Source organism: Electrona antarctica, assembly GCF_951216825.1.
Source record: "Electrona antarctica genome assembly, chromosome: 23".
Taxonomy (NCBI): domain Eukaryota; kingdom Metazoa; phylum Chordata; class Actinopteri; order Myctophiformes; family Myctophidae; genus Electrona; species Electrona antarctica.
In genome coordinates, this window is record NC_136804.1 from 36,354,333 (window position 1) to 36,377,194 (window position 22,862).

The 22,862-nt window shown below is 41.9% G+C and overlaps 1 protein-coding gene across 1 annotated transcript; it reads right to left on the reverse strand.

The window, feature by feature from the left end:
- Positions 1-4,245: 4,245 nt before the first annotated feature.
- On the reverse strand, positions 4,246-19,824 carry LOC306916053 (thioredoxin reductase 1, cytoplasmic-like). The gene is made up of 15 exons (XM_079493756.1): positions 19,783-19,824; positions 18,846-18,952; positions 17,877-17,946; positions 17,386-17,505; positions 17,148-17,290; positions 16,933-17,048; positions 15,320-15,548; positions 14,857-14,896; positions 14,650-14,738; positions 13,488-13,564; positions 12,884-13,040; positions 10,492-10,599; positions 9,083-9,178; positions 7,463-7,597; positions 4,246-4,941 (listed from the first exon to the last, which is right to left on the reverse strand). Exons 2-15 carry the CDS (start codon positions 18,921-18,923, stop codon positions 4,876-4,878), a joined length of 1,524 nt encoding a protein of 507 aa, XP_079349882.1. The 5' UTR covers positions 18,924-18,952; positions 19,783-19,824; the 3' UTR covers positions 4,246-4,875.
- Between the last annotated feature and the right edge of the window lie 3,038 nt (positions 19,825-22,862).

Below are 22,862 nucleotides of genomic sequence, written 5' to 3' on the forward strand. Positions count from 1 at the left end.
ACTGGTTTAAAACTACAGGGGAAGCTAGCTTGCCTTCCCGATGCAGACTACACCGTATCTCATACAATATTCAAGAATTATGCAGTTGATGTGAGGATATAGTCACCTTTACAGTCAATGCCAGATTACAGGTCCTTCCAACAGGTCTCAAATCTCAATCTCTCTCTGTGGTGCCCTAACACGTTTCCTCCTCATTGTCTGACCACAAGTTATGGAGTGTGCATTTTGGTGCCCACCGTACCTCACCACCTGTTACCAACTTATGGCCTACATGCTTGATAGGCCTACTAATAGTAGCCTATTTAAAATCAAGTAACACTGACTCAAGTAAAGTACAGATACTCAAACAATATTTAAATACAGTGAGTATACCTACTCAAGTATACATGTCTTTCTCGTATATCGTTATATTCGTTACTGACTTACTGTCCACCATTGGAAAGTATATAAACTTATGCTCAAGTGAAAGCTGTGTCACTTACTTTAATTAATTTAAATACATTTACAAGATAAAGTGAAACTTAAAAAAAGAGAATGATCAGATCGTATTAAATAAGTCTGGTTCAATTGGCACATTGGTTGGTAATAATATAGGGGAAAACTGCCACGCACATTTCTGCATAGAAATATGTAGTCTGCACTGTACACGAATGTGATACAGAGCCTGTGGTGGGTCCTAAAATCATATTAATAATTTCTTCAGAAGTTTATTTTTTTTATCCCGTCAATATGATGAAATCAGTGAGAATTCCTCTACTCGCCAACATTTGGTGAGTAGAAGAATTCTCAGATTTGAAAGATTTAGTCATTGCACCCATGACTGTATTATAAAGAGCACCCAATACATATAAAGCTAGAGCGTCACCTAGTGGCGGAACAGTAAATCACAGTAAAGGTCGATTGACTAGCTTTGTGCCTAGAATATCATTAGAGGACACATTGATGAAGATAGACTTATACTATATATCTTGCATCTTAAGTTCACACAGGTCGGTGCCCTAGCCCATTTTGACCTGGGAACGATTCTACAAATGTCTTCTAAATCCTGACAGTTTTCTCGAAAAACCCATGTTTCTATGTCGTTCTCAAACATTTTCATGTCAAGGACCCCCCAAAAAAATATGTAATTGGCCGCCGAGCCCCATCTGAAAATATGTTGTTCCAGGAACATTTAACTGAGTTAAAAATGTTCGCTCTGAAAGACTATATATTCAAAGATTTGTGCCACATTTTCATTATTTCTCAAAAATAGCAGATCTACAAGCTCGTAGAGCGCCACTCGGTGGCGCGCTATGAGCTTGTAGATCTGCTATTTTTCAATAGCTAAATTATAACATAATGTTTAAAACACCAAAAAGGGTTCCCGCCCAAAATGGGCTAGACAAAGTCATATACACTGCTAAATCTTGATGAAATCATGATCCAATACCATTTGCAGGCCGATGCCAAACAATGTAGTCCCGTGCACTTCTTGTAATTGGGGATATCAGTCTTACTTACTGGGCTACAACACAGCCCTGCATCTCAAGAAGGGGACAAGGTGAGCCTGAAGGGCAATCTGTAGAATTTGCATCCAATTGTTCAAAAGCCATCAGCACTTTGGCACAGAGCAGAGCACTACCTGCATTCACAGGGAATGAAATGATGGGGCCTCTGAAGATAAAACAACCAGAACACACACAGAGATAATTGAAATTGTACACTTCCACTGTAAAATTGGAAATGGTGCTTTTGAGTGCAGCCTCAATAGAGCCCCCTCGAGAGACCCGGAAAAGAAATCCCCGTTCATTTTCCTCATAGACTTTTCAAAAAGTATTTATTTAAAGACGTTTACGCCGCGGACAAAGCCAACTCTTGTCGGGACAAATCATGACAATAAACACAATGTTTTGGGCCAAACAAAGAATTAGAACACTTTTTTTTGTTGTTTTTCTTCTTTGTAATTATTTGTTTGGTCCAAAATATTGTGTTTGTTGTCATGATTTGTCACGACTCGAGTTGGCTTCGTACGACGCTTAAAAGGTCTTTAAATAAATACTTTTTGAAATGTCTATGGGGAAAATGCATTGGGATTCATTTCCTGGGCCTGGCGTCGTCATGAAAGGGGGCAGGACTGCGACGCTCTATAGCGCCTTTATCCAAGGCACCACTACATGGATTGTGCATTACATTCACCCATTCACACACACATTCATTCATACACCGATGGCGGCGTAATAAACCATGCAAGGCACCAACCAGCATATCAGGAGCAATTTGAGGTTCAGTGTCTTGCTCAAGGACACTTCGACACTAACTCTGGGGGCAGCCCACAGGGTTCGAACTGGCAACCTTGCGGTTACCATCCAGCCACTCTATACCCCTGAGCCACCGCCGCCGCCCCGCACTGTCTGTCACACATGTTTTACATAAACAGAACTACATGTACTTTTTCATTTTTTTGAGCCCGAATGCGAACAAAAATAAAACCATGGGTACCGAGGCTACATTTACTTAACACATTTTGGGCGGGAACCCCTTTTGGTGTTTTAAACATTGTGTTATAATTTAGCTATTGAAAAATAGCAGATCTACAAGCTCATAGCGCGGAACCGAGTGGCGCGCTACGAGCTTGTAGGTCTGCTATTTTTGAAAAATCGTGAAAATGAAAGTTTTTAACTCAAATCTTTGCTTCTGGGGGGGTTCCTGGAAGTGAACAACATATTTTCTGATGGGGGTCGGCGGCCAAATACATATCATTTTGGGGTCCTTGACATGAAATATTGAGCACCACTGATATAGAAACATGAGGTTTTTCAGAAAAAAATACATTTTAATTAAAAAGACATTTATTAAATGTCGACGTCAGGCCTAAATGGGTTAAATGCAGACTGCGCTGTTGAGACGGCGGTAGCATCAATAGCACTTGCCTGCTCCCTCCAGTCTGTTCTTCTCATCTGTATGACATGCTTCGCTTAACGATCCGCATTAATATTCAGCTGTGGTTTTTAACCCATTTTGGGCGGGAACCCCTTTTGGTGTTTTAAGCCTTATGTTATATGCTTTAGCCATTGAAAAATAGCAGATCTACAAGCTCATAGCGCGGCACAGAGTGCCGCGCTACGAGCTTGTAGATCTGCTATTTTGAAAAGTCGTGAAAATGTGGTGCAAATCTTTTAATATATATTCTTTCAGAGCGTTTTTAAGTCAAATTTTTGCTTCTGGGGGGGGTCCCTGGAACAACATATTTTGAGATGCAGGTCGGCGGCCAAAATCTGGGGGTCCTTGACATGAAATAGTTTGAGAAACACTGACATAGAAACATAGGGGTTTTCAGAAAAACTGTCAGGATTTAGAAGACATTTTGTAGAATGGGTTCTCGGTCGAAATGGGTTAAGACTTACTTTGCCCTGTAGGGCTGAACCACATTGAGAATATAAAAAAGGAACAGCAGAGAGTGTGTGTGTGTGTGTGTGTGTGTGTGTTGGGGGGGTAATTTTAATGTCTCAATAAGTATAGTGGGCGTCAATTAAAGCAACAGCCCAGCTGATAAACTCAGTTAATTTGGGTAATTCTTTAATCTCTATCTTGTCCATTACATGAAATTAAGGCATTTAACCCATTTAGACCTGAGATCAGATTCTAAAAATGTCTTCTACATCCTGACAGTTTTCTGAAAAAGCTATGTTTCTATGTCAGTCGTTCTTCGATTTTTCAAAAATAGCAGACCTACAAGCTTGTAGCGCGCCACTTGGTGGCGCGCTATGAGCTTGTAGATCTGCTATTTTTCAATAGCTAAAGCATATCATAATGCTAACACCAAAAGGGGTTCCCGCCCAAAATAGGTTAAGTCCTTCAGGCAAAGGCTGTAGCGGTGGTCGGAACATGGCATGTAAAACTAAGCTGTTCTTCCATGTAAATGCATCAAATCCCCAGAGTCTTATCGCACTTCAGCAGCACTTTAAAGCTCAGACACGCTAAAGCTTACAGAGCATTTTAATAGCAACACCTCTGGCAAATTCTAACTTTCCATTTTTTAAGTTGAGAGCTGTAAAAATTAATTTAGTACTGGCGCCTTAACCCATTTTGGGTGGGAACCCCTTTTGGTGTTTTAAGCATTATGTTGTACTTTAGCTGTTAAAAAATAGCAGATCTACAAGCTCATAGCGCGGCACCGAGTGCCGCGCTACGAGCTTGTAGGTCTGCTATTTTTGAAAAATCGTGAAAATGTGGCACAAATCTTTGAATATATATTCTTAACGTTTTTAACTCAAATCTATGCTTCTGGGAGGAGGTCCCTGGAACAACATATTTTCAGATGGGGGTCGGTGGCCAAATACAGATAATTCTGGGGGTCCTTGACGTGAAAAAGACAATCTTTTTTCAGGTCTAAATTGGTTAAAAAGGTTTTGCCAAAAGGAAACAGTTCATTAAAAAAACAACAACAAAAAACGTTGTAGCAGCCCGAATAGAGATGTGCTTCACAAACAGGAACTGGGAGGAGACCCCGGGGGGCAGACCAAGGCGCAGTTGGAGGAAACACATCAACTCACTGGCCTTGGAACGTCTCGGAATCCCCCAGGAGGAAGTCACTAATGTTGCTCTGGAGGAGAGGGAAGTCTGGAGCACTCTGGTGGAGCTGTTGCCCCCGCGACCCGACTACGGATAAGCGGTTGAAGATGGATGGATGGATGGAAACAGGAACTGTTGTCAGCAGCAGGGCATCAATCTCTGCCCACCTGTCAATCAGGCTTAAGGCAAAGACGTCACTTAATGGTTGGTCGCCACAGTCTCGCCATCCTGCTGCCCAGCCCCTCTTCAGGTTATCCCTGCTGTCGTTCAATCATTGTCGCCTCGACGACAACAACGATCGATAGCAGCGGGGGGGGGCTAACCTCAGCAGTTTCCCCTCACCATCATGGCCTCAGAGGTGCGCTGTGTCACGGTCAACGTGGTCAACACCTATAGAGACCATAGAAATATAACTAAATCACATAACACTCTCAATAAAGTTCTTGGAAAATTAACCCCAGTCAAAGAGAAGCTAGACACAGAGATGATTAAATTACCTATTATGATGAATAATTCAGACACGCAAGCATTAGGAGTAAGAATCTCATTAGAAAGCTTTCAAAGCACTGCTCTGTCATTGGGGACCGCCCAGAACTCCGACGTCCCATTACTCCGACTACGTGGCTTCATGTGCGGTTAGGGTTAGGGACGGGGTCAGTAATGTGGCCGTGGCGTTAGAATAATGAGCCGTCGGAACAAGGACACTGCACCCTGTTATCCCCAGAAAAGTGAGGCTCTTTGAAGGCCTAATAGATATGAGAGTTAAATAAAAAATAAAGCACAAAGTGTGCTCAACTCGCTTTCACAATAGTCTCTCAAAGTGTTTGGATTTAGATCCTTCTGTACACCGCTGTATACTGCACACCTATGGTGCCGCTATAGACAAAGCAGCATCAGAAGACTCACAGTGGCCTATAATGATTGTATGAGGCTGCTGTTGAGAGTGCCAAGAAGCTCCAGTGCTAGCCAGATGTTTGTTAGATGTTTGTTAGTGTCGGAGTACCTACCTGCTCTGCTGTACTACGTAACCTTATGTACAGATTCATGTGTAGGGCATCTGAGTCAATAAACGACATCATTGCTGTAATAACGGACCCTACACGCAGTTCACTCAGGTTCTCATCAAGACTGTGGAACCACTGGCACACATGTCTGTATGTCAGAAACTGAACAGTGGGATATGTGCATATATGTACCTTTTTATTTATTTTTATTTTTGTATTTACTGTTATATTGTATTGTTTCGTGATATGGATCCTCCTGGGTCTGAAATAAAGATTGATTGATTGATTGATTGTATGGGTGCTGTAGCCCTGTATGTGAAATACAAAAGAAATAAACAGCCAGCACCCCAGATACATTTATTTAGATTTCTGCAAATTCAATTTCTTTTTCTTTTTCTTTGTGGCTTTCGCCTTTATTTTATTTTATTTTTTTATGGAGGGACAGACAGTAGGCTGACAGGAAACGGGGAGAGAGATGGGGGGAAGACATGCAGTAAAGGCCGTCGGGATCGGGAGTCGAACCCGCGGCACACTGCCAGACTGGATTACCAGCCAAGGTGCCTGGACCACTGAGCCATGGCCCAGTGCAAATTCAATTTCAATTCATTGTTTTAATTCTATACCCCAATATAAAGAAGGAAAACTGCATCACATCACTGGCCATCAATGGGGAAAACAATCATGTTAAATAGTAAAAGGTAACAATTACATAAACCTTATGTTGTGGGATATACCATATAGGAGATGAAAATGCTGAAATATTATCAAGGGGTTTTTGCCAATTAGGGAACCAAGTAACAACCAATGGATAGAATTCCTGTCATATACAAAGGTTTTATGATAGTAGTATTAAGAAGAAGATGATGTACAGGTATGTTAGTTTGTTTGTGATAGGGTGAAATGTTATCTGGTGTGTGTGAGAGTCATCTATCAGTTTGAGGGGGAAACACCTCATCATCATCATTTTTCGACCGCGGTCGAGATCATGGATTTCACAATGCCACGCCAGACTTCCCGGTCCTTCATTGCCATCCCCAGTTCCTGCTTACTGATGCATGTGTCCCTATAGAGCGTCGCAGTCCCGCCTCCTACCCTGGACCAGGAAATGAAACCCAATGCATTATTCTCATAGACATTTCTTAAAGTATTTATTTAAAGACGGTTACGCCACGGACAAAGCCAACTCGAGTCGTGACAACTCATGACAACACAAACAATATTTTGGACCAAACAAATAATTAGAAAGAAGAAAAAAACGGCAGGTTACAACACTTTTTTTGTTGTTTTTCTTCTTTGTAATTATTTGTTTGGTCCAAAATATTGTTTGTGTTGTCATGAGTTGTCACGACTCGAGTTGGCTTTGTCCGCGGCGTAACCGTCTTTAAATAAATACTTTAAGAAATGTCTATGAGAATAATGCATTGGGTTTCATTTCCTGGTCCAGGGTAGGAGGCGGGACTGCGACGCTCTATAGCGATGACATCAGGGGAACGACAGTTTTCTACCTCTGGTCTGCTTTGAGGCAGGACTCCAGAGAAGAAGGGGAGATATAATCTCATTGTCAGCTCTGTAGCAGTGGCCCGGCAAACTGTGTTCTTTTGAATTGGACTAGTGAAGAAACACGGGGAAGGTTGCCGTATATTAGATTAGTCGGTGGGTGGCTCTTCCAAGACAGATGTTGCGCTCTCATTAGAAGGCGGGTGTAAGTGCCATCCAACCGTTTCTCTTGTTTCTTTGAAAGTGTCCATGTCTCGGAGCCATAGAGTAGAATCGGCTCAACGGTCGTCCTAAATATTTTTACTTTTAACATCTTACTAAGCTGGGATGACCAGATCTTATGCATGTCACTGCAGGCTGACCAGGCCATACCCTTCCTAGTTCCAAAACACCTACTTCCAAACACCTACCTGGGCTGCCAAAGGATGGATTCCAACTGTGGAGTCCAGCTGTTGTTTGGTAAGACCACACTTCATAGCGGCAGCGAAACCTTGGACAATATCTCCAGCACTGGGACCCATTACATGGAGACCAACCACACGTTCCTTAAAGACATGTCATGCAGACACATTGTCAGACCCAAAATATTAGATACTATTAAATTAACACATATTTAGGAGTGATAAAAAGACAAGCGAAGATGATTATTGACAACCCCAAGGGCTGATATGACAGTGCATGACCAATCAGTAGGCATGTAACGATTCACTCAACTCACGATACGATTCGTATCACGATATGAGGTTCACGATACGATTTTTCACGATATTTAAAACAAAATATATTTTCCAGAAAAAATACCTGTTTTTTATTTTATATAATTTATCTTCCCCCCGAGCTTTTTTCCACATTTTTTGTTTAACTACATTGCAAAAGAAGTAGCTTCCTTGATGTGTATCAACGACCATCATCACCTGGGCGTAGTCACAGACACACACAGCTCCCCTCTACAGTCACAGACACACACAGCTCCCCTCTACAGTGCTCTACTACTGAAAGTGACTCTCATTTCTCTCCAAAAGCACTTGAATATGATGGAATATGACTAAGGCTCACATTTCACATCACACACCATAATTGTCCGGAATCCGGATTAATATCGATATATGTCGATATACGATATATCGTTACATGCCTACCAATCAGTGCAAGAGAATCGCTGCTACACATGCTGTCATGCTGTGATTTGCATGCATGTGATTCCAAAACACTGCATAAAGGCTCCAGTTAACCCGCTAGGGTCCATTTGGACACTCTCAGAGTTAAATTAACATTGATTTTACAATATAAATTGGGGTCCCAGAGATAGAAATGCCATTAAATGGGGGTCCGTAGCCTAGTGCATGTCAAACTGGGGGTCCTTGAAATGAAACTGGTTGAGAATCACTGCTAGAGCTGTAAAAATCTTCTCTTATGGGGGTCCCTGGCATGTATTTTCAAATGGGGGTCCGCGGGCTAATTAGTGTCAATTTGGGGGTCCTTGACATGAAAAAGTTTGGGAACCAGTGATTTAGCATACACTTAATCCAGAGCGATTTTCAGTAAGCAAGGATAACACAAGGTATAATAATACATCAAATGCATAGAAATAGTAATCTAGGATCATAAGTAAACCAAGAACGTATGAATATCCAAAGAAAATAATAATCTGTAGTGCATTGAAACTATAAACACTATAGGATGCCAGGACAATAATGACCTGGCGTCTACAGTACATACTGTAACAATCTATCTAAATCAAATTTTTAGCCTTTGCATAAGGAGCGATTCATGCTCCTATTTTAGAGCCGAATAAAAGTCGGTTCGTCCCTGTAGAGTCTATACAATGTGACGTCATTTGAGGTTCGGGGGGGCGGGTACCGCCATAAAGTCGGCTCTTCGGTGCTACTGAAAATTTCTGACGAGCCGAAATCATTTCGGCACTACAGCGGTAAAATATGAGTATGAATCGTCCCTAAGCCTGCAAGGTCGACAAGGCTATATTGCGGATAACTGGGTGTTAAAAAACATTGCCTTACATTCATACTTACATTTTCAGGGATGTGGCAGATTATTTTCACATAGCAGGAGTTTTTATTCCTGCCAGGGAGGGTCCATTCCAATGGCCAGTAGTAACTGTGATACACCTACGGGGACAATGTTTAGATATTTATGGTAAGAAACTAATTTCTACTTTCATATCCAGTGAGTCGCTTAGCGGCTAGTATGTGTAGGTTTATACTGTATATACGGTATACCCAGTGGAGAAAAGTAACTAAGTACATTTACTTAAGTACTGTACTCAAGTACAATGTTGAGGTATTTGTACTTCTACCCCACGCGGTGCGACACGTTGTGAGCTTGTAGATCTACTATTTTCAAAAGATTTGAAAACTTGAAATGAGAACTTCTGAATAATGAGTGCTTTCTACTTTTGGTACTTTTTTTTAAATTATACTGACATAACTTCAGAATATCAGTGACAGAAAATAAGTAATTAAGTAATATAAAACGAAAAAAATAATAGTGACAGTCAGTGTAAATGTTCCAAATACAATACAAAATAGGTGGAAAAATAGGTATATAAGAAAAAACAAAAAACTGTTAAACAGTGACAGATGTTAACACCTTAGTAGCCCGGAACTATTTAATCCATTTCATCCATGTGCCCATCATTTATAGCGCCCGGACCACTTTTACCGGCGCACCGGAAGTTGCTGTGCATGTCTGTGTAGCAGCTAACAATAGCCACACCACTCTAGAGTCGATCGACAACAGGCCGTCAAACACAGGATCTTTTTTCAGAATTAGACGGGATGATTTAGATCGGGAGTTATGATCGTTTTAAGATTTTCGTTTTCGTCAGCTAAACAGGCAGGGAACATTTTCGATGACGTGTCACTTTTTGACACGTCATCGGATTGGGCAACAAGCGCTCCAAGGCTCTAGAGCGATGCGAACGGTTTTGTTATCATTAATCTCCGTCCTATTTATCAATCTCCGGCTTGGGCACTTGACCATGACGGAGAACTCCGCCCCGGGCCTCCATGGTGTTAACAGACTACTTTTGGTACTTTAAGTACATTTTTGATACGAATACTTTTGTACTTTTTACTCAAGTAAAGTTTAAATTCTGGACTTTTACTTGTAACGGAGTATTTCTACATTGCAGTATTGATACTTTTAACCCACTCTGGACGGGAACCCCTTTTGGTGTTTTAACTAAGCATTATGTTATACTTTAGCTATTGAAAAATAGCAGATCTACAAGCTCGTAGCGCGCCACCGAGTGGCGCGCTACGAGCTTGTAGGTCTGCTATTTTTGAAAAATCGTGAAAATGCGGCACAAATCTTTGAATATATATTCTTTCAGAAGACATTTTTTTAAATTTCGAGGTCAGGCCTAAATGGGTTAAGTAAAGAATGTGAGTCCTTTTTCCACCACTGTATATATATATACCTCTATGTTGGTCTCCCCGAATGTGAGGTTGGCCCTCTCCTCCGACAGACCACAGGCAGCGTACTCCAACGGGGTGAAGAGCACCGTAGGGACGCCATCGTAGTGACACTGCCATCGAGATGAAACAGACAAAGATAAAAAAAACCTCTCTCTATGAAACGGATAATTCCGTTCCCTCGATTATGATTGGCTATGATTGCCTTTGAAGCCATTGTAAACATGCACCTGTGACTGTATGACATCACATTACTTGCAGCAAACAAATTGTTTCAAAATGTTAAATTTGTTGTGTCTTGCATACAAGACATGCAGTTGCTCAGTATTGAGTCATTTCACATTTGCAACAGGTAGTTTGAGTTCACCAAAAGAATGTACAAAAAGGACAACTCCAGACTAAATAACATACATGTATATTCATTTTCCTACTTATATCGATCCCAAATGACTTGCCATGATGGGGTATATTTTGCAGAATTGCTTCTCTGCTCCAGTTTCCCCCGGCAGACCTCATAGCACAGTGGTTCCCAAAGTGGGGTCCGGGGACCCCCAGGGGTACTTGAGGGAGTTCCAGGGGGTCCCCCAGCTAAATGATAGTTTGGAACCAAATGGACCCTTATGGGTCTGTAACTCTGAGACTGTACAAATGGAACCAAATGGACCCGCGGGTCCATTTGGTTCCATTTGTACACTCTCAGAGTTCAATTAACAGTGGTTTTACAATATAAATTGGGGTACCAGAGATAGAAATGCCGTTAAATCGGGGATCCGTGGCATAATGAGTGTGAAACTGGGGGGGATCCTTGAAATTAATGTTTCGGAATCACTGCTAGAGCCGTAAAAAAATTCCCTTATCGGGGTCACTGGCATATGTTTTCAAATGGGGGGTCCGTGGCCTAATAAATGTCGATTTGGGGGTCCTTCACACGAAAAGGACCCCCATCCATGCCTTGGTTGTCCCACACGACACAAGCTACCACAGTCTGATGTTAGTCAGATGTTAGTCAGATGTTATGCTGCTATATGTTTTGCCCCAGACTTTTGATTGGCCAGTACAGTCACTTTGATTGGCAGTTGTGCCGAACGCTCACCCAAAAAAAACATGATTTACGAGACTGGTGGCTCGTGTGGGACAAACCACGGTATGGATGTGTTGGTGGTAATGACAACAAAAGCGATATGCTTATGGGCTCCGCTCTATGCTATGAGGGATGCTGGGGAAACTGCACGACTGATTGATTGATTGATTGAAATTTGTATTCACAGTATGTAGAATGGGAACATTTCAACGACAGTACAAGGTCAATACAAAACCTGCGACCAGGATAAATAAAACGAGAAGAAGCACTAAGACTTGTTTATCCCATTTTGGGCGGGTACCCCTTTTGGTACATTGTTATAATTTAGCTATTGAAAAATAGCAGATCTACAAGCTCATAGCGCGCCACCGAGTGGCGCGCTACGAGCTTGTAGGTCTGCTATTTTTGAAAAATCGTAAAAATGTGGCGCAGATTTGGACTATATATTTTTTCAACGTTTTCAACTCAAATCTTTGCTTCTGGGGGGGGTCGTTCCTGGAACAACATATTTTCAGATGGTGGTCAGAGGCCAATTACATATCACTTTTGGGGTCCTTGACATGAAATATTGAGAACCACTGATATAAAAACATAGGTATTCATTTCACTTCAAAACTGGAGGATTTAGAACTTTTTCTTTCGACGTCAGGCCTAAATGGGTTAAATCAGGGTCCTCCATTTTCAATATATCAGAACAGACCAGGGGCAATTCTACAAAATAGACCCTGTCCCCATGGCAAGTAATTTGGGATCAATATAAGTAGGAAAATGAGCCTATATGTTATTTAGTCTGTTGTTGTTGCCCTTTAACACTGAGGACTATATGTGACTAAATTTCACTGAGGGACTGCCATTGGATTTTTTTAAATTTTCGTTTTTTCATGTCATATGAAAGCAGGGATTCATAGCTTCAAATTGACATATTGGTTCAGTTTGACCCACCAGTTTTGGAGATATGGCTTATAGAGTAATGTCTTGCAGAAAACAGCAAGTTGAGAAAACAGGCTTGAAAGGTTCACTTCTGTGGTCTCTAACATTACACCTAGCTACATGTTTAAGCATTTAATTCATATTTACATGTCGATTTCAGCTCTGACATTTATTTCAGACATGTTCTAGTATGTGAAGAGTCTGCCTGTGCTATAAACTCATTTTGAAAAAATAAATAAAAATAAAAGGTTTTTCTCCTCTGGTGAAAAGCTGGAATTTGCGCGATGGCAGTCTCTCAGTCAAATCTGGTCACATATGGATATATTCGCTATGCCAACCACTTGCTAATCAGTACCACGGTGGTGTCTCCTGTATAGAGTCAGTACCACGGTGGTGTCTCCTGTATAGAGCCTACGAGCCAACAACCTCCCGGCGTGCATGGATAGACCGCTGGTGGAGGGTCGGCCGTGCTGCACCGAGCCAAGAGCGTAAACGTGATCTACACTCGTCTGCTCCTGTTCATTCACCAGGATCCTGCCAGTGCTGCGGACACACACACACACACACACACACACACACACACACACACACACACACACACACACACACACACACACACACACACACACACACACACACACACACACACACACACACACACACACACACACACACACACACACACACACACACACACACACTTAATCAGCCTTGGAGAAAAGTGTACGTCCATAAATGACACAGTCTCACGACACACAGTACGATTTTTTTTATGAATTGAACATGGTGGACCCTGTTGTAAACAAGTGTAATGCTTAATTGGGTCGTCCACTCACAGTTAACAGCCTTTGTATTGAGTTTGTGCTTGAAATGTACTGTAATTCTGCAAACTGTTAATACAATTTTCAATCAATCAATCACACAAACTGTCACCACCTGAGATCAATACACAGTAATATGGATCTCTATACTGTACTGTACTGTACGTACTCCTGGCTGCATTTCACCCCGACACGTTCAAGGCCAAGGTCAGTGGTGTGGGACTCCCTCCCTACAGCAAGCAGAACCTGCGTACGCACACACAGACAGAACTGTGTATGCTTTGGTGCATTAAAGATAATAAGACAGACAATTAGCAGAGATGGAGTACTTGTAGAGAGGCTGGGGAATTGGGAATTGGCTTTACTAAATTGGGACTTGAAGGGGGGGAAATGTTTTTCTTTTGTCTTAAAGGGGTTTTTTGCACAATAACAGTCTTTTCATTATGTCTGCCCACGATCTCTGTGATTTATACGTTTGTTTACCTCAGTCACTGATACTAAAATCTGATGTTTTTTTTTCTATGAACCTGTGACTTGACACCCATACTGTTATAAAACCAAAATAAAAAGATTTTGAAAAGAAAAGAATAAAACAGAGCGGCCGAATTCGTCGAAGCATGGCTGCCTTTGGCGCCTCATCTAGGGGATGAGTGGTCAAATGTTATGTGTATTGGAGTGACCGAGGTGGCCAGTTAGATGACATACCAATGGGGAGGTAGGGGTCAGATTTACATAATCTAAAAGATGATGGTGGCAGCTATATTGTGATTGTCTAATATACTCAATTTGGTGTGAAACTGTAAATAGGTACAGTACTTGTGATTTGTATACTTTCTGTCCTTATGCCCCATTTGGCATATGTAGTTTATGACTTGCATATACTTTTAGTTTTTGTCCTGTTATTGTACTGTCAACCCATTTGGGATTATGGTTGATCTTATGAATGTTTTATAGATCTTGATCTAAAGTTAACCCTCAGAGAACCTTCAAGTGTTTAATAGAGATGAGAAAAAAAGGGAAAAAAACTGTTTTAAGCCGCGTTAACACCAAGGAAGCTAGAAGCAGCTTCTTGCTTCGTGCTCCCATGTTATCTCTATGCATACCAGCTTTTTCGTTTTGAAGCTGGGAATGAAGAGCTTGTTTTTCTAGCTTCCTTTGGTGTGAACGCGACATTACAGAAGGGGGTTCCCGCCCAGAATGGGTTAAGTGTCGCATGTTGTGTCCATGTGTCATAAGTTCATGTATTGTCTTTTTCTGCTTAATAAAAAATATTGAAACACAAACAGAGCGACAGGCATAGAAACAGAGACATTTTCATAACCACCACCTACTGTATCAAATTCTTCCTGTTTGGTTTTGCCCTCTGTAGACACCAGACTCACTCTCAGTCTCCCAGGCCCTGGTGTCATATCAGAAAGACCTGTGAGTACAGTATGACAAAACTGTCGTCAACTAAACGAAAATGTTCCTCCCTGAGATCACCTGAACCTTCCTTTCCCACGATGCTAAGCTACGATTACCACGAATAAATACGGTACCTAAATCTGGGTTCTTGCTGCAAGCTTCAATTTGCTCCACCTGAAACACACGCACGCACGCCACACACACACACACACACACACACACACACACACACACACACACACACACACACACACACACACACACACACACACACACACACAATGATAAACCTAAAAGGATGTTCAGTCTCCCCCTCTGTGAAATGAATGAGTTCTGTTCTGAAATGAGAGACATTTGTCATTTCAACAGAAATGGCACCTATTCTTACCCAATGATTGATTGCACATAATGGAAAAACAAATTATAGTACTTTCAAAGGACAGCTGGCCATTTTAAGTCCCTTGGCTGACAAAATAACACCTCTACACAGAATCCTCTATATTTTAGAGACGCTACCTGACTGATGAGATCCTAAGTAATTACAGCCAAAGCCCTTCCAAAACCCCAAATAGATATGAACTCTCTGTCTCGGTATACCTTGCTTAGCGAGTAGTGATGAAGGAAATTGACTCCATGGACAAACATGTGGTTGTGGATCTTCTGGGCCATCTTCTGATCGTGCCCTGGGAGGAGAGGACCAGAACCAAGGAGAACGGTGACCTCTAGACCAAGGCCGGACAGGAATCCGGCACACTCCAAACCCTCTGCAGTCCCGCCCACTACGAGGGTGCTGGCCGGCGAGCAGCGCAGAGACAATAAATCATCACTGGGGGGTGTGTGGGGAGGGGGGGGGGGAGAGAGAGAGAGAGAGAGAGAGAGAGAGAGAGAGAGAGAGAGAGGACAAAAAGGAGGTGAGGGTGACTTTATGAGTGCCATTGACAATATTGAAAGTCTACAATCTACAAGAGATGAGGAGATGCACCATGGGCCAAATTATCCCATTTTGGGCGGGAACCCCTTTTGGTGTTAGCATTATGTTATGCTTTAGCTATTGAAAAATAGCAGATCTACAAGCTATAGCTTGTAGAGCTGCTATTTTTGAAAAATCGAAGAACGACTGACATAGAAACATAGCTTTTTCAGAAAACTGTCAGGATGTAGAAGACATTTATAGAATCTGATCTCAGGTCAAAATGGGTTATACAAAAGCAACAGCTGCGATTTAATAATAGGTGATAATCTGCACCACCATTATGTTTCCATCTGTGCTGGCAGATTGTTTATTTGGCCATTTAAGGAGAGTGGGGAGAGTGTCCATTATTCTTACTACTATCTTTAATGAGGGAGAAAAGATGACAGGTGTGTGGAAGATGTGGATGCCAGCATGGGCAGATGGCTTTCCAGAGGTAAGAGTGTGTTTGTGTGTGTGTGTGTGTGTGTGTGCGTGTGTGTGTGCGTGCGTGCGTGCGTGCGTGCGTGCGTGCGTGCGTGCGTGCGTGCGTGCGTGCGTGCGTGCGTGCGTGCGTGCGTGCGTGCGTGCGTGCGTGCGTGTGTTGCATAGCACCATATAAAACCTATTCATGTTTACTAGTTGGATATTGGCACGGTACAACAATACTGAAAACAGTGCATTGGGAACAGCAAACTGGTGCTCTGGGAACCAACACACGGGCATCGATCACGAGGACGTCCCACGCTAACATATGTGGATGTACTCAAGAGCGATGCAGGAGCGCAAAGTAGCAACGAACTGGCCAGATGTATGGAGAACCGGGATGACTGGAAACGACGATGGAGGGCTCGTCTGAGGACGACCTAGAGTGGGAGAATTATACAACCTGGCAGTGATGTAAATAGGTTTTCGATGTAATGAGTCCCAGGATGCAGGGATGGTCTTTTAGAAATGAGTCCCAGGGACATTTTATGAGTCCCACTTCAACGACGTTAGGGGTCATATTTTGCCATTTTTACAAATTGCAGCATTTAACTCCCATTTCATTTTATATGGTTATAATGTGGTTATATTCATGTAGAAAACAGAAGAAGAAATGATTATTATAACTAAAGCTAGCAAAATAAACTAGAATACAAAACCAGTACAGTAGTACAGTAGTGCATCCCGTGGATGCAGAGGTCGTTGTTGTATTGTGTCCCTTAACTATAAACTGCGTTTTTTGGGATGCAAAATGCACCCTATTTTAATCTCTGACCTGGTGACGCAATGTTCCTTGCCTCCAGGTATGCCCAAATACCGAGATTTGTCTCCTGTGGCGATGACCAGTGTCTCTGCAGTGTAGCAGCTCTTCCTCCCATTGATGTCTGTTGCCTTTGGACAGACAGAAGATTGACACGCTAAATAACATGTCCTTCTCAAATTGTGCCAGCCCGCCGCATGCATATAATATTGAGCTTGTATCCAGTCTACCTCTACTGTGTGCGGAGCCACTAACTCTCCTCGGGCACTCAGGTAAGTCACTCCACCGTCCCTCAACTCCCTCCTGATCTCCAAGCTGTGAGAGATCACGTGCTCCTGCAATGCGTCCACCAACTCGCTCCAGACATGGGGCACTGACAGCAAAAAATGTGTCTCTTTCACATATTGTTTTCAGTGTTCAAAATTAATTTGTATAATCTGAAATGTTTGTTTCCCCTCTCTCTCTCACCCTTCTCTTCAACCTTCCAGCCATATTTCTTAGAGTCCTGAATGGCTTTCCCGAGCAGAGACGCCTGTTGTAGCAGCTTCTTGACGTTCCCCGCATTCACGCAGGAGACGCCTCCGGCGTCTGGAGTTGAGAAAAGAAGGAAGGAATTGAGGAGAACATTGAAATAAGGGAGCACAAAACAGCAGACCAAAACATTCAAAGAGCTTTATGTACAGTTGATATAAGCCGTCGCAAAACACGTTTAAGTGTTAGGCCTGACGTCGAAATAAGAAAAACGTTCGCTCTGAAAGATTATATATCCAAAGATTTGTGCCGCATTTTCACGATTTTTCAGAAATAGCAGACCTACAAGCTCATAGCGCTCCACTCGGTGGCATGCTATGAGCTTGTAGATCTGCTATTTTTCAATAGCTAAAGTATAACATAATGCTTAGTTAAAACACCAAAAGGGGTTCCCGCCCAGAATGGGTTAAACGAGTTAAAATACACACCTTTTGCACATTTAGGGGATGGCGTCACAATATCAAGGATCAACACCCTTTTTTGGAACCCAGCGGCCTCCTAAGGAATGGAGGAATGTTGAGAGAGATACAGGGATAGAGGATGAATATTTTATATTTTGATGGTTAATGATCCAAACTCCCCAAATGAGATACTCTCATGTATGATTGCATCACCACAAATGCGGCGGTGGCTCAGGGGTAGAGTGGCCGGATGGTAACCACAAGGTTGCCAGTTCGAACCCTGTGGGCTCCCCCAGAGTCAGTGTCGAAGTGTCCTTGAGCCAAGACACTGAACCCCTAATTGCTCCTGATGTGCTGGTTGGTGCCTTGCATGGTTTCCGCCGCCATCGGTGTATGAACGTGTGTGTGTGAATGGGTGAATGTAATGCACAATCTATGTAAAGCACCTTGGATAAAGGCGCTATATAAATGCACCATTTGGCATTTACCACAATGCCATTAATATGAAAATTCTCAGAGTATTGCTTTAGAATGAAAGCAATACTCTGAGAAAGCATTGAAAAATAGCAGATCTACAAGCTCATAGCGCGCCACCGAGTGGCGCGCTACGAGCTTGTAGGTCTGCTATTTTTGAAAAATCGTGAAAATATTTATTTCAGAAAACTGGAGGATTTAGAAGACATTTTTTTAATTTCGAGGTCAGGCCTAAATGGGTTAATGACCAGATTACACAAAAAAAATAGGGGTGAGCATTGGGGTAACATTTACACCAGGCTTTAAAGTTGACTTCAAGCAGAGAGGAACTGAGAAGGTACATCTAAAGAGAAGGTACATTGTCTACATAGGCAGCAGGTCATTTAAATTCCTCCCAATGTATGACTGAATGAACCATTGTAAAGCGCTTTGAGCACTTGGAAAAGCGCTATAAAAAATGCAATTCATTATTATTATTATTATTATTATGGTATAAGTTAACTCATAAAAATGTGAGCGAACCTTCGCAACAGCCAGGCCTCCCGACCCTCCACCAATGACCAGCAGATCATAGTCGAATAACTTGGTCTGGTTCTCCATGTGTCAGTCAGTGGTCCCTCTAGTCCGCACTTGATATAGGAAAGACACAGACGTTTTCGCTCCACTTCACTTAAAATATACTGAGTTACTGACCCGTTTAACCAAACAAACACGAACAAGATGGACTTTGGTCTACTGTATCTTGTCTGTCCAGCCCTGGTTGGTGTGTGTACTGCACTGCACCGCGCTGCTCTCTGGCCCCTGCCCTGATCAATCTGGACCAAGTTAATATTCTGTCGAGAGAGGTTACAATTCAACTATGCTTACACCGTCTTGACAGATTAACCCCTGACAGACAGTATGCCTCTCCAGAAGGCAAAAAAAATATCAAATTCAAGATCTTTTAAATGTATGTAGTAATCGTTTAAGTCATGCCAGCTGGTGTGTCTTGATGAATTGAATAGACCTTTTGAATTATCCTTTATGTATATTATGCATATGATGGACCTCTCTAGTACTATTTTGCTAACTCTTAAAGTATCCAACCGGTCAAAAGGCTTGTGGTTTAACAGCGACACCTTGTGGAAAATGTACTATTTGCACAAGCTTTGTACAGCAGCAGCAGCTCTTTTCTTACAGTGTACATTAGAACAGCAATTAAGCTGCAAGCACGTATAAATGTGCAGCCATGACATAATTAACTTTTAGCTGATAACGAACAAGAATGCGCACATAGATCAACAATTGCGACTACGAAAAACAAGTTTGTAAGAAGTTAAGAACAAGAACATGACTCCCTGACGAACATACCTAGCCTAAGATTTAGACTCTCGTAGACGTATTATTCATCGAAGATTGAAAATGTCAGAATCGATGAATACGTCTCTATACGAGTCTAAATCTTAGGCTAAAAGCCTACCTTACTGTCGCATAGTTCGGGTAGTTGTACACTTTTGTTCTATTATACTTCACAAATCACGAAGGAGTCACATTTGTCTCACTGACCCAGAAAATAAATACACTCACTGGTGGGTGGGTGAGTAGTATGACGAGTACGCATGCGCCCGAGCTTTAAAAAGATAGTTTGCGTTTATTGTTTATAAACTGAAATAAACTGCCCATCGGTTTTACCGACGTGAAAATGCATTATTTTAACACACATTACACACTAACAGTACAGTAGGGAGTTAGTTGGGCAGATGTATTTTATAACTTAAATTAAGTATCATACAACAAAGAAATGTTTTTTTTTCCACTTCTGCCTGGGTCACCAGAGATTTCGACCCAGGACTATTCGACCAACCGCAAATTCGAGTCCGTTCGACCCGTTTTTACCGGGTCGAATTATCTTTACTTTACTTTACTTTATTTGTTTATTTAGACAGGACAGAGCATATTAATGAACGTCACATGAACGTAAATACACCGGGATTAGCAAAGATGCTAATTTTCATCCGCAGTCCTCACACAAAACATAAAAACAGAAAACAGACAAACGGTGTAACCCCTAGAGGGTTCACCTTGTAAACAAAATGTAAGTAAGATGAAATATGCAATATAAATGAAATCCCAATTATAATATTCGCATCTCATATATGATGCCTAATTCTCCATATTCAGGATTTAAGATGGGGAACATATACAGTTGGAGGGGGGTACAGCATTGTGTAAACAGAGCTATGTTACATTGTGTCGTTCTATATGGGAGAATAAAATGAGTGCAAGAATAATTGTCAGACAACACAGAGCTGCTGCTAATGTGTAGACTGAACGTCACTTTATGACTGAATGACAAAATATAGTGTATTCAAATCACAGCATACAATCAATAAAGGCATTACCATTATAGCTATAACTTTTCTTATATATCATACTTTTATACTTCATGTGATTATTCACAAAACCCCACTAGCAAAAAACGTCATACTCTGCTATGGGGATGAGGATGGTGGCTGCTAGCCTTAGGAATGTGATCGTTGATGGCCTGTGTCTCTGTGTCTCTGTGGGTGGCTCCCTTTAGCCTCCATTAGCCTCCATTAGCTTTGTAATTGTTTGGTAAATAAAAACACCAACACAATAATTGTTTGGTAAATCAATGTACATATTATTATTATTATGTCTCTGTCTCTCTCTCTCTCTCTATGTCTCTCTCTGTCTCTCTCTCTCGCGGTCCGGGTCGAAAAGTCAGGTCCAAGCGGGTCGAGAGCGGGTCGAATGGTCCGGGTCGAATAGTCCTGGGTCGAAATCTCTGGTGACCCTTAGGAATGTGATCGTTGATGGCCTGTGTCTCTGTGTCTCTGTGGGTGGCTCCCTTTAGCCTCCATTAGCCTCCATTAGCTTTGTAATTGTTTGGTAAATAAAAACACCAACACAATAATTGTTTGGTAAATCAATGTACATATTATTATTATTATGTCTCTGTCTCTCTCTCTCTCTCTATGTCTCTCTCTGTCTCTCTCTCTCGCGGTCCGGGTCGAAAAGTCAGGTCCAAGCGGGTCGAGAGCGGGTCGAATGGTCCGGGTCGAATAGTCCTGGGTCGAAATCTCTGGTGACCCTTGTGGTCAAGTGTAATATGCTTTATTGGGTCGTCGTCCACTCACAGTTAACAGTCTTTGTGTTGAGTTGTGCTTGAAATGTACTGTAATTCTGCAAACTGTTATGCAAAATGAGAACTTTTACTTTCAGTACGTCGGACTCGTAAAGTATATTTTAATGCGAATACTTTCGTACTTTTACTCAATACACTTTGAATACCGGACTTTTATTTAGAATAGAGTATTTCTACATTCAACATTGTGGTAGGGTCAGGCAGAGGTCACCAGAGATTTCGACCCAGGACTATTCGACCCGGACCATTCGACCCGCTCTCGACCCGCTTGGACCTGACTTTTCGACCCGGACCGCGAGAGAGAGAGACAGAGAGAGACATAGAGAGAGAGAGAGAGACAGAGACATAATAATAATAATATGTACATTGATTTACCAAACAATTATTGTGTTGGTGTTTTTATTTACCAAACAATTACAAAGCTAATGGAGGCTAATGGAGGCTAAAGGGAGCCACCCACAGAGACACAGAGACACAGGCCATCAACGATCACATTCCTAAGGGTCACCAGAGATTTCGACCCAGGACTATTCGACCCGGACCATTCGACCCGCTCTCGACCCGCTTGGACCTGACTTTTCGACCCGGACCGCGAGAGAGAGAGACAGAGAGAGACATAGAGAGAGAGAGAGAGACAGAGACATAATAATAATAATATGTACATTGATTTACCAAACAATTATTGTGTTGGTGTTTTTATTTACCAAACAATTACAAAGCTAATGGAGGCTAATGGAGGCTAAAGGGAGCCACCCACAGAGACACAGAGACACAGGCCATCAACGATCACATTCCTAAGGCTAGCAGCCACCATCCTCATCCCCATAGCAGAGTATGACGTTTTTTGCTAGTGGGGTTTTGTGAATAATCACATGAAGTATAAAAGTATGATATATAAGAAAAGTTATAGCTATAATGGTAATGCCTTTATTGATTGTATGCTGTGATTTGAATACACTATATTTTGTCATTCAGTCATAAAGTGACGTTCAGTCTACACATTAGCAGCAGCTCTGTGTTGTCTGACAATTATTCTTGCACTCATTTTATTCTCCCATATAGAACGACACAATGTAACATAGCTCTGTTTACACAATGCTGTACCCCCCTCCAACTGTATATGTTCCCCATCTTAAATCCTGAATATGGAGAATTAGGCATCATATATGAGATGCGAATATTATAATTGGGATTTCATTTATATTGCATATTTCATCTTACTTACATTTTGTTTACAAGGTGAACCCTCTAGGGGTTACACCGTTTGTCTGTTTTCTGTTTTTATGTTTTGTGTGAGGACTGCGGATGAAAATTAGCATCTTTGCTAATCCCGGTGTATTTACGTTCATGTGACGTTCATTAATATGCTCTGTCCTGTCTAAATAAACAAA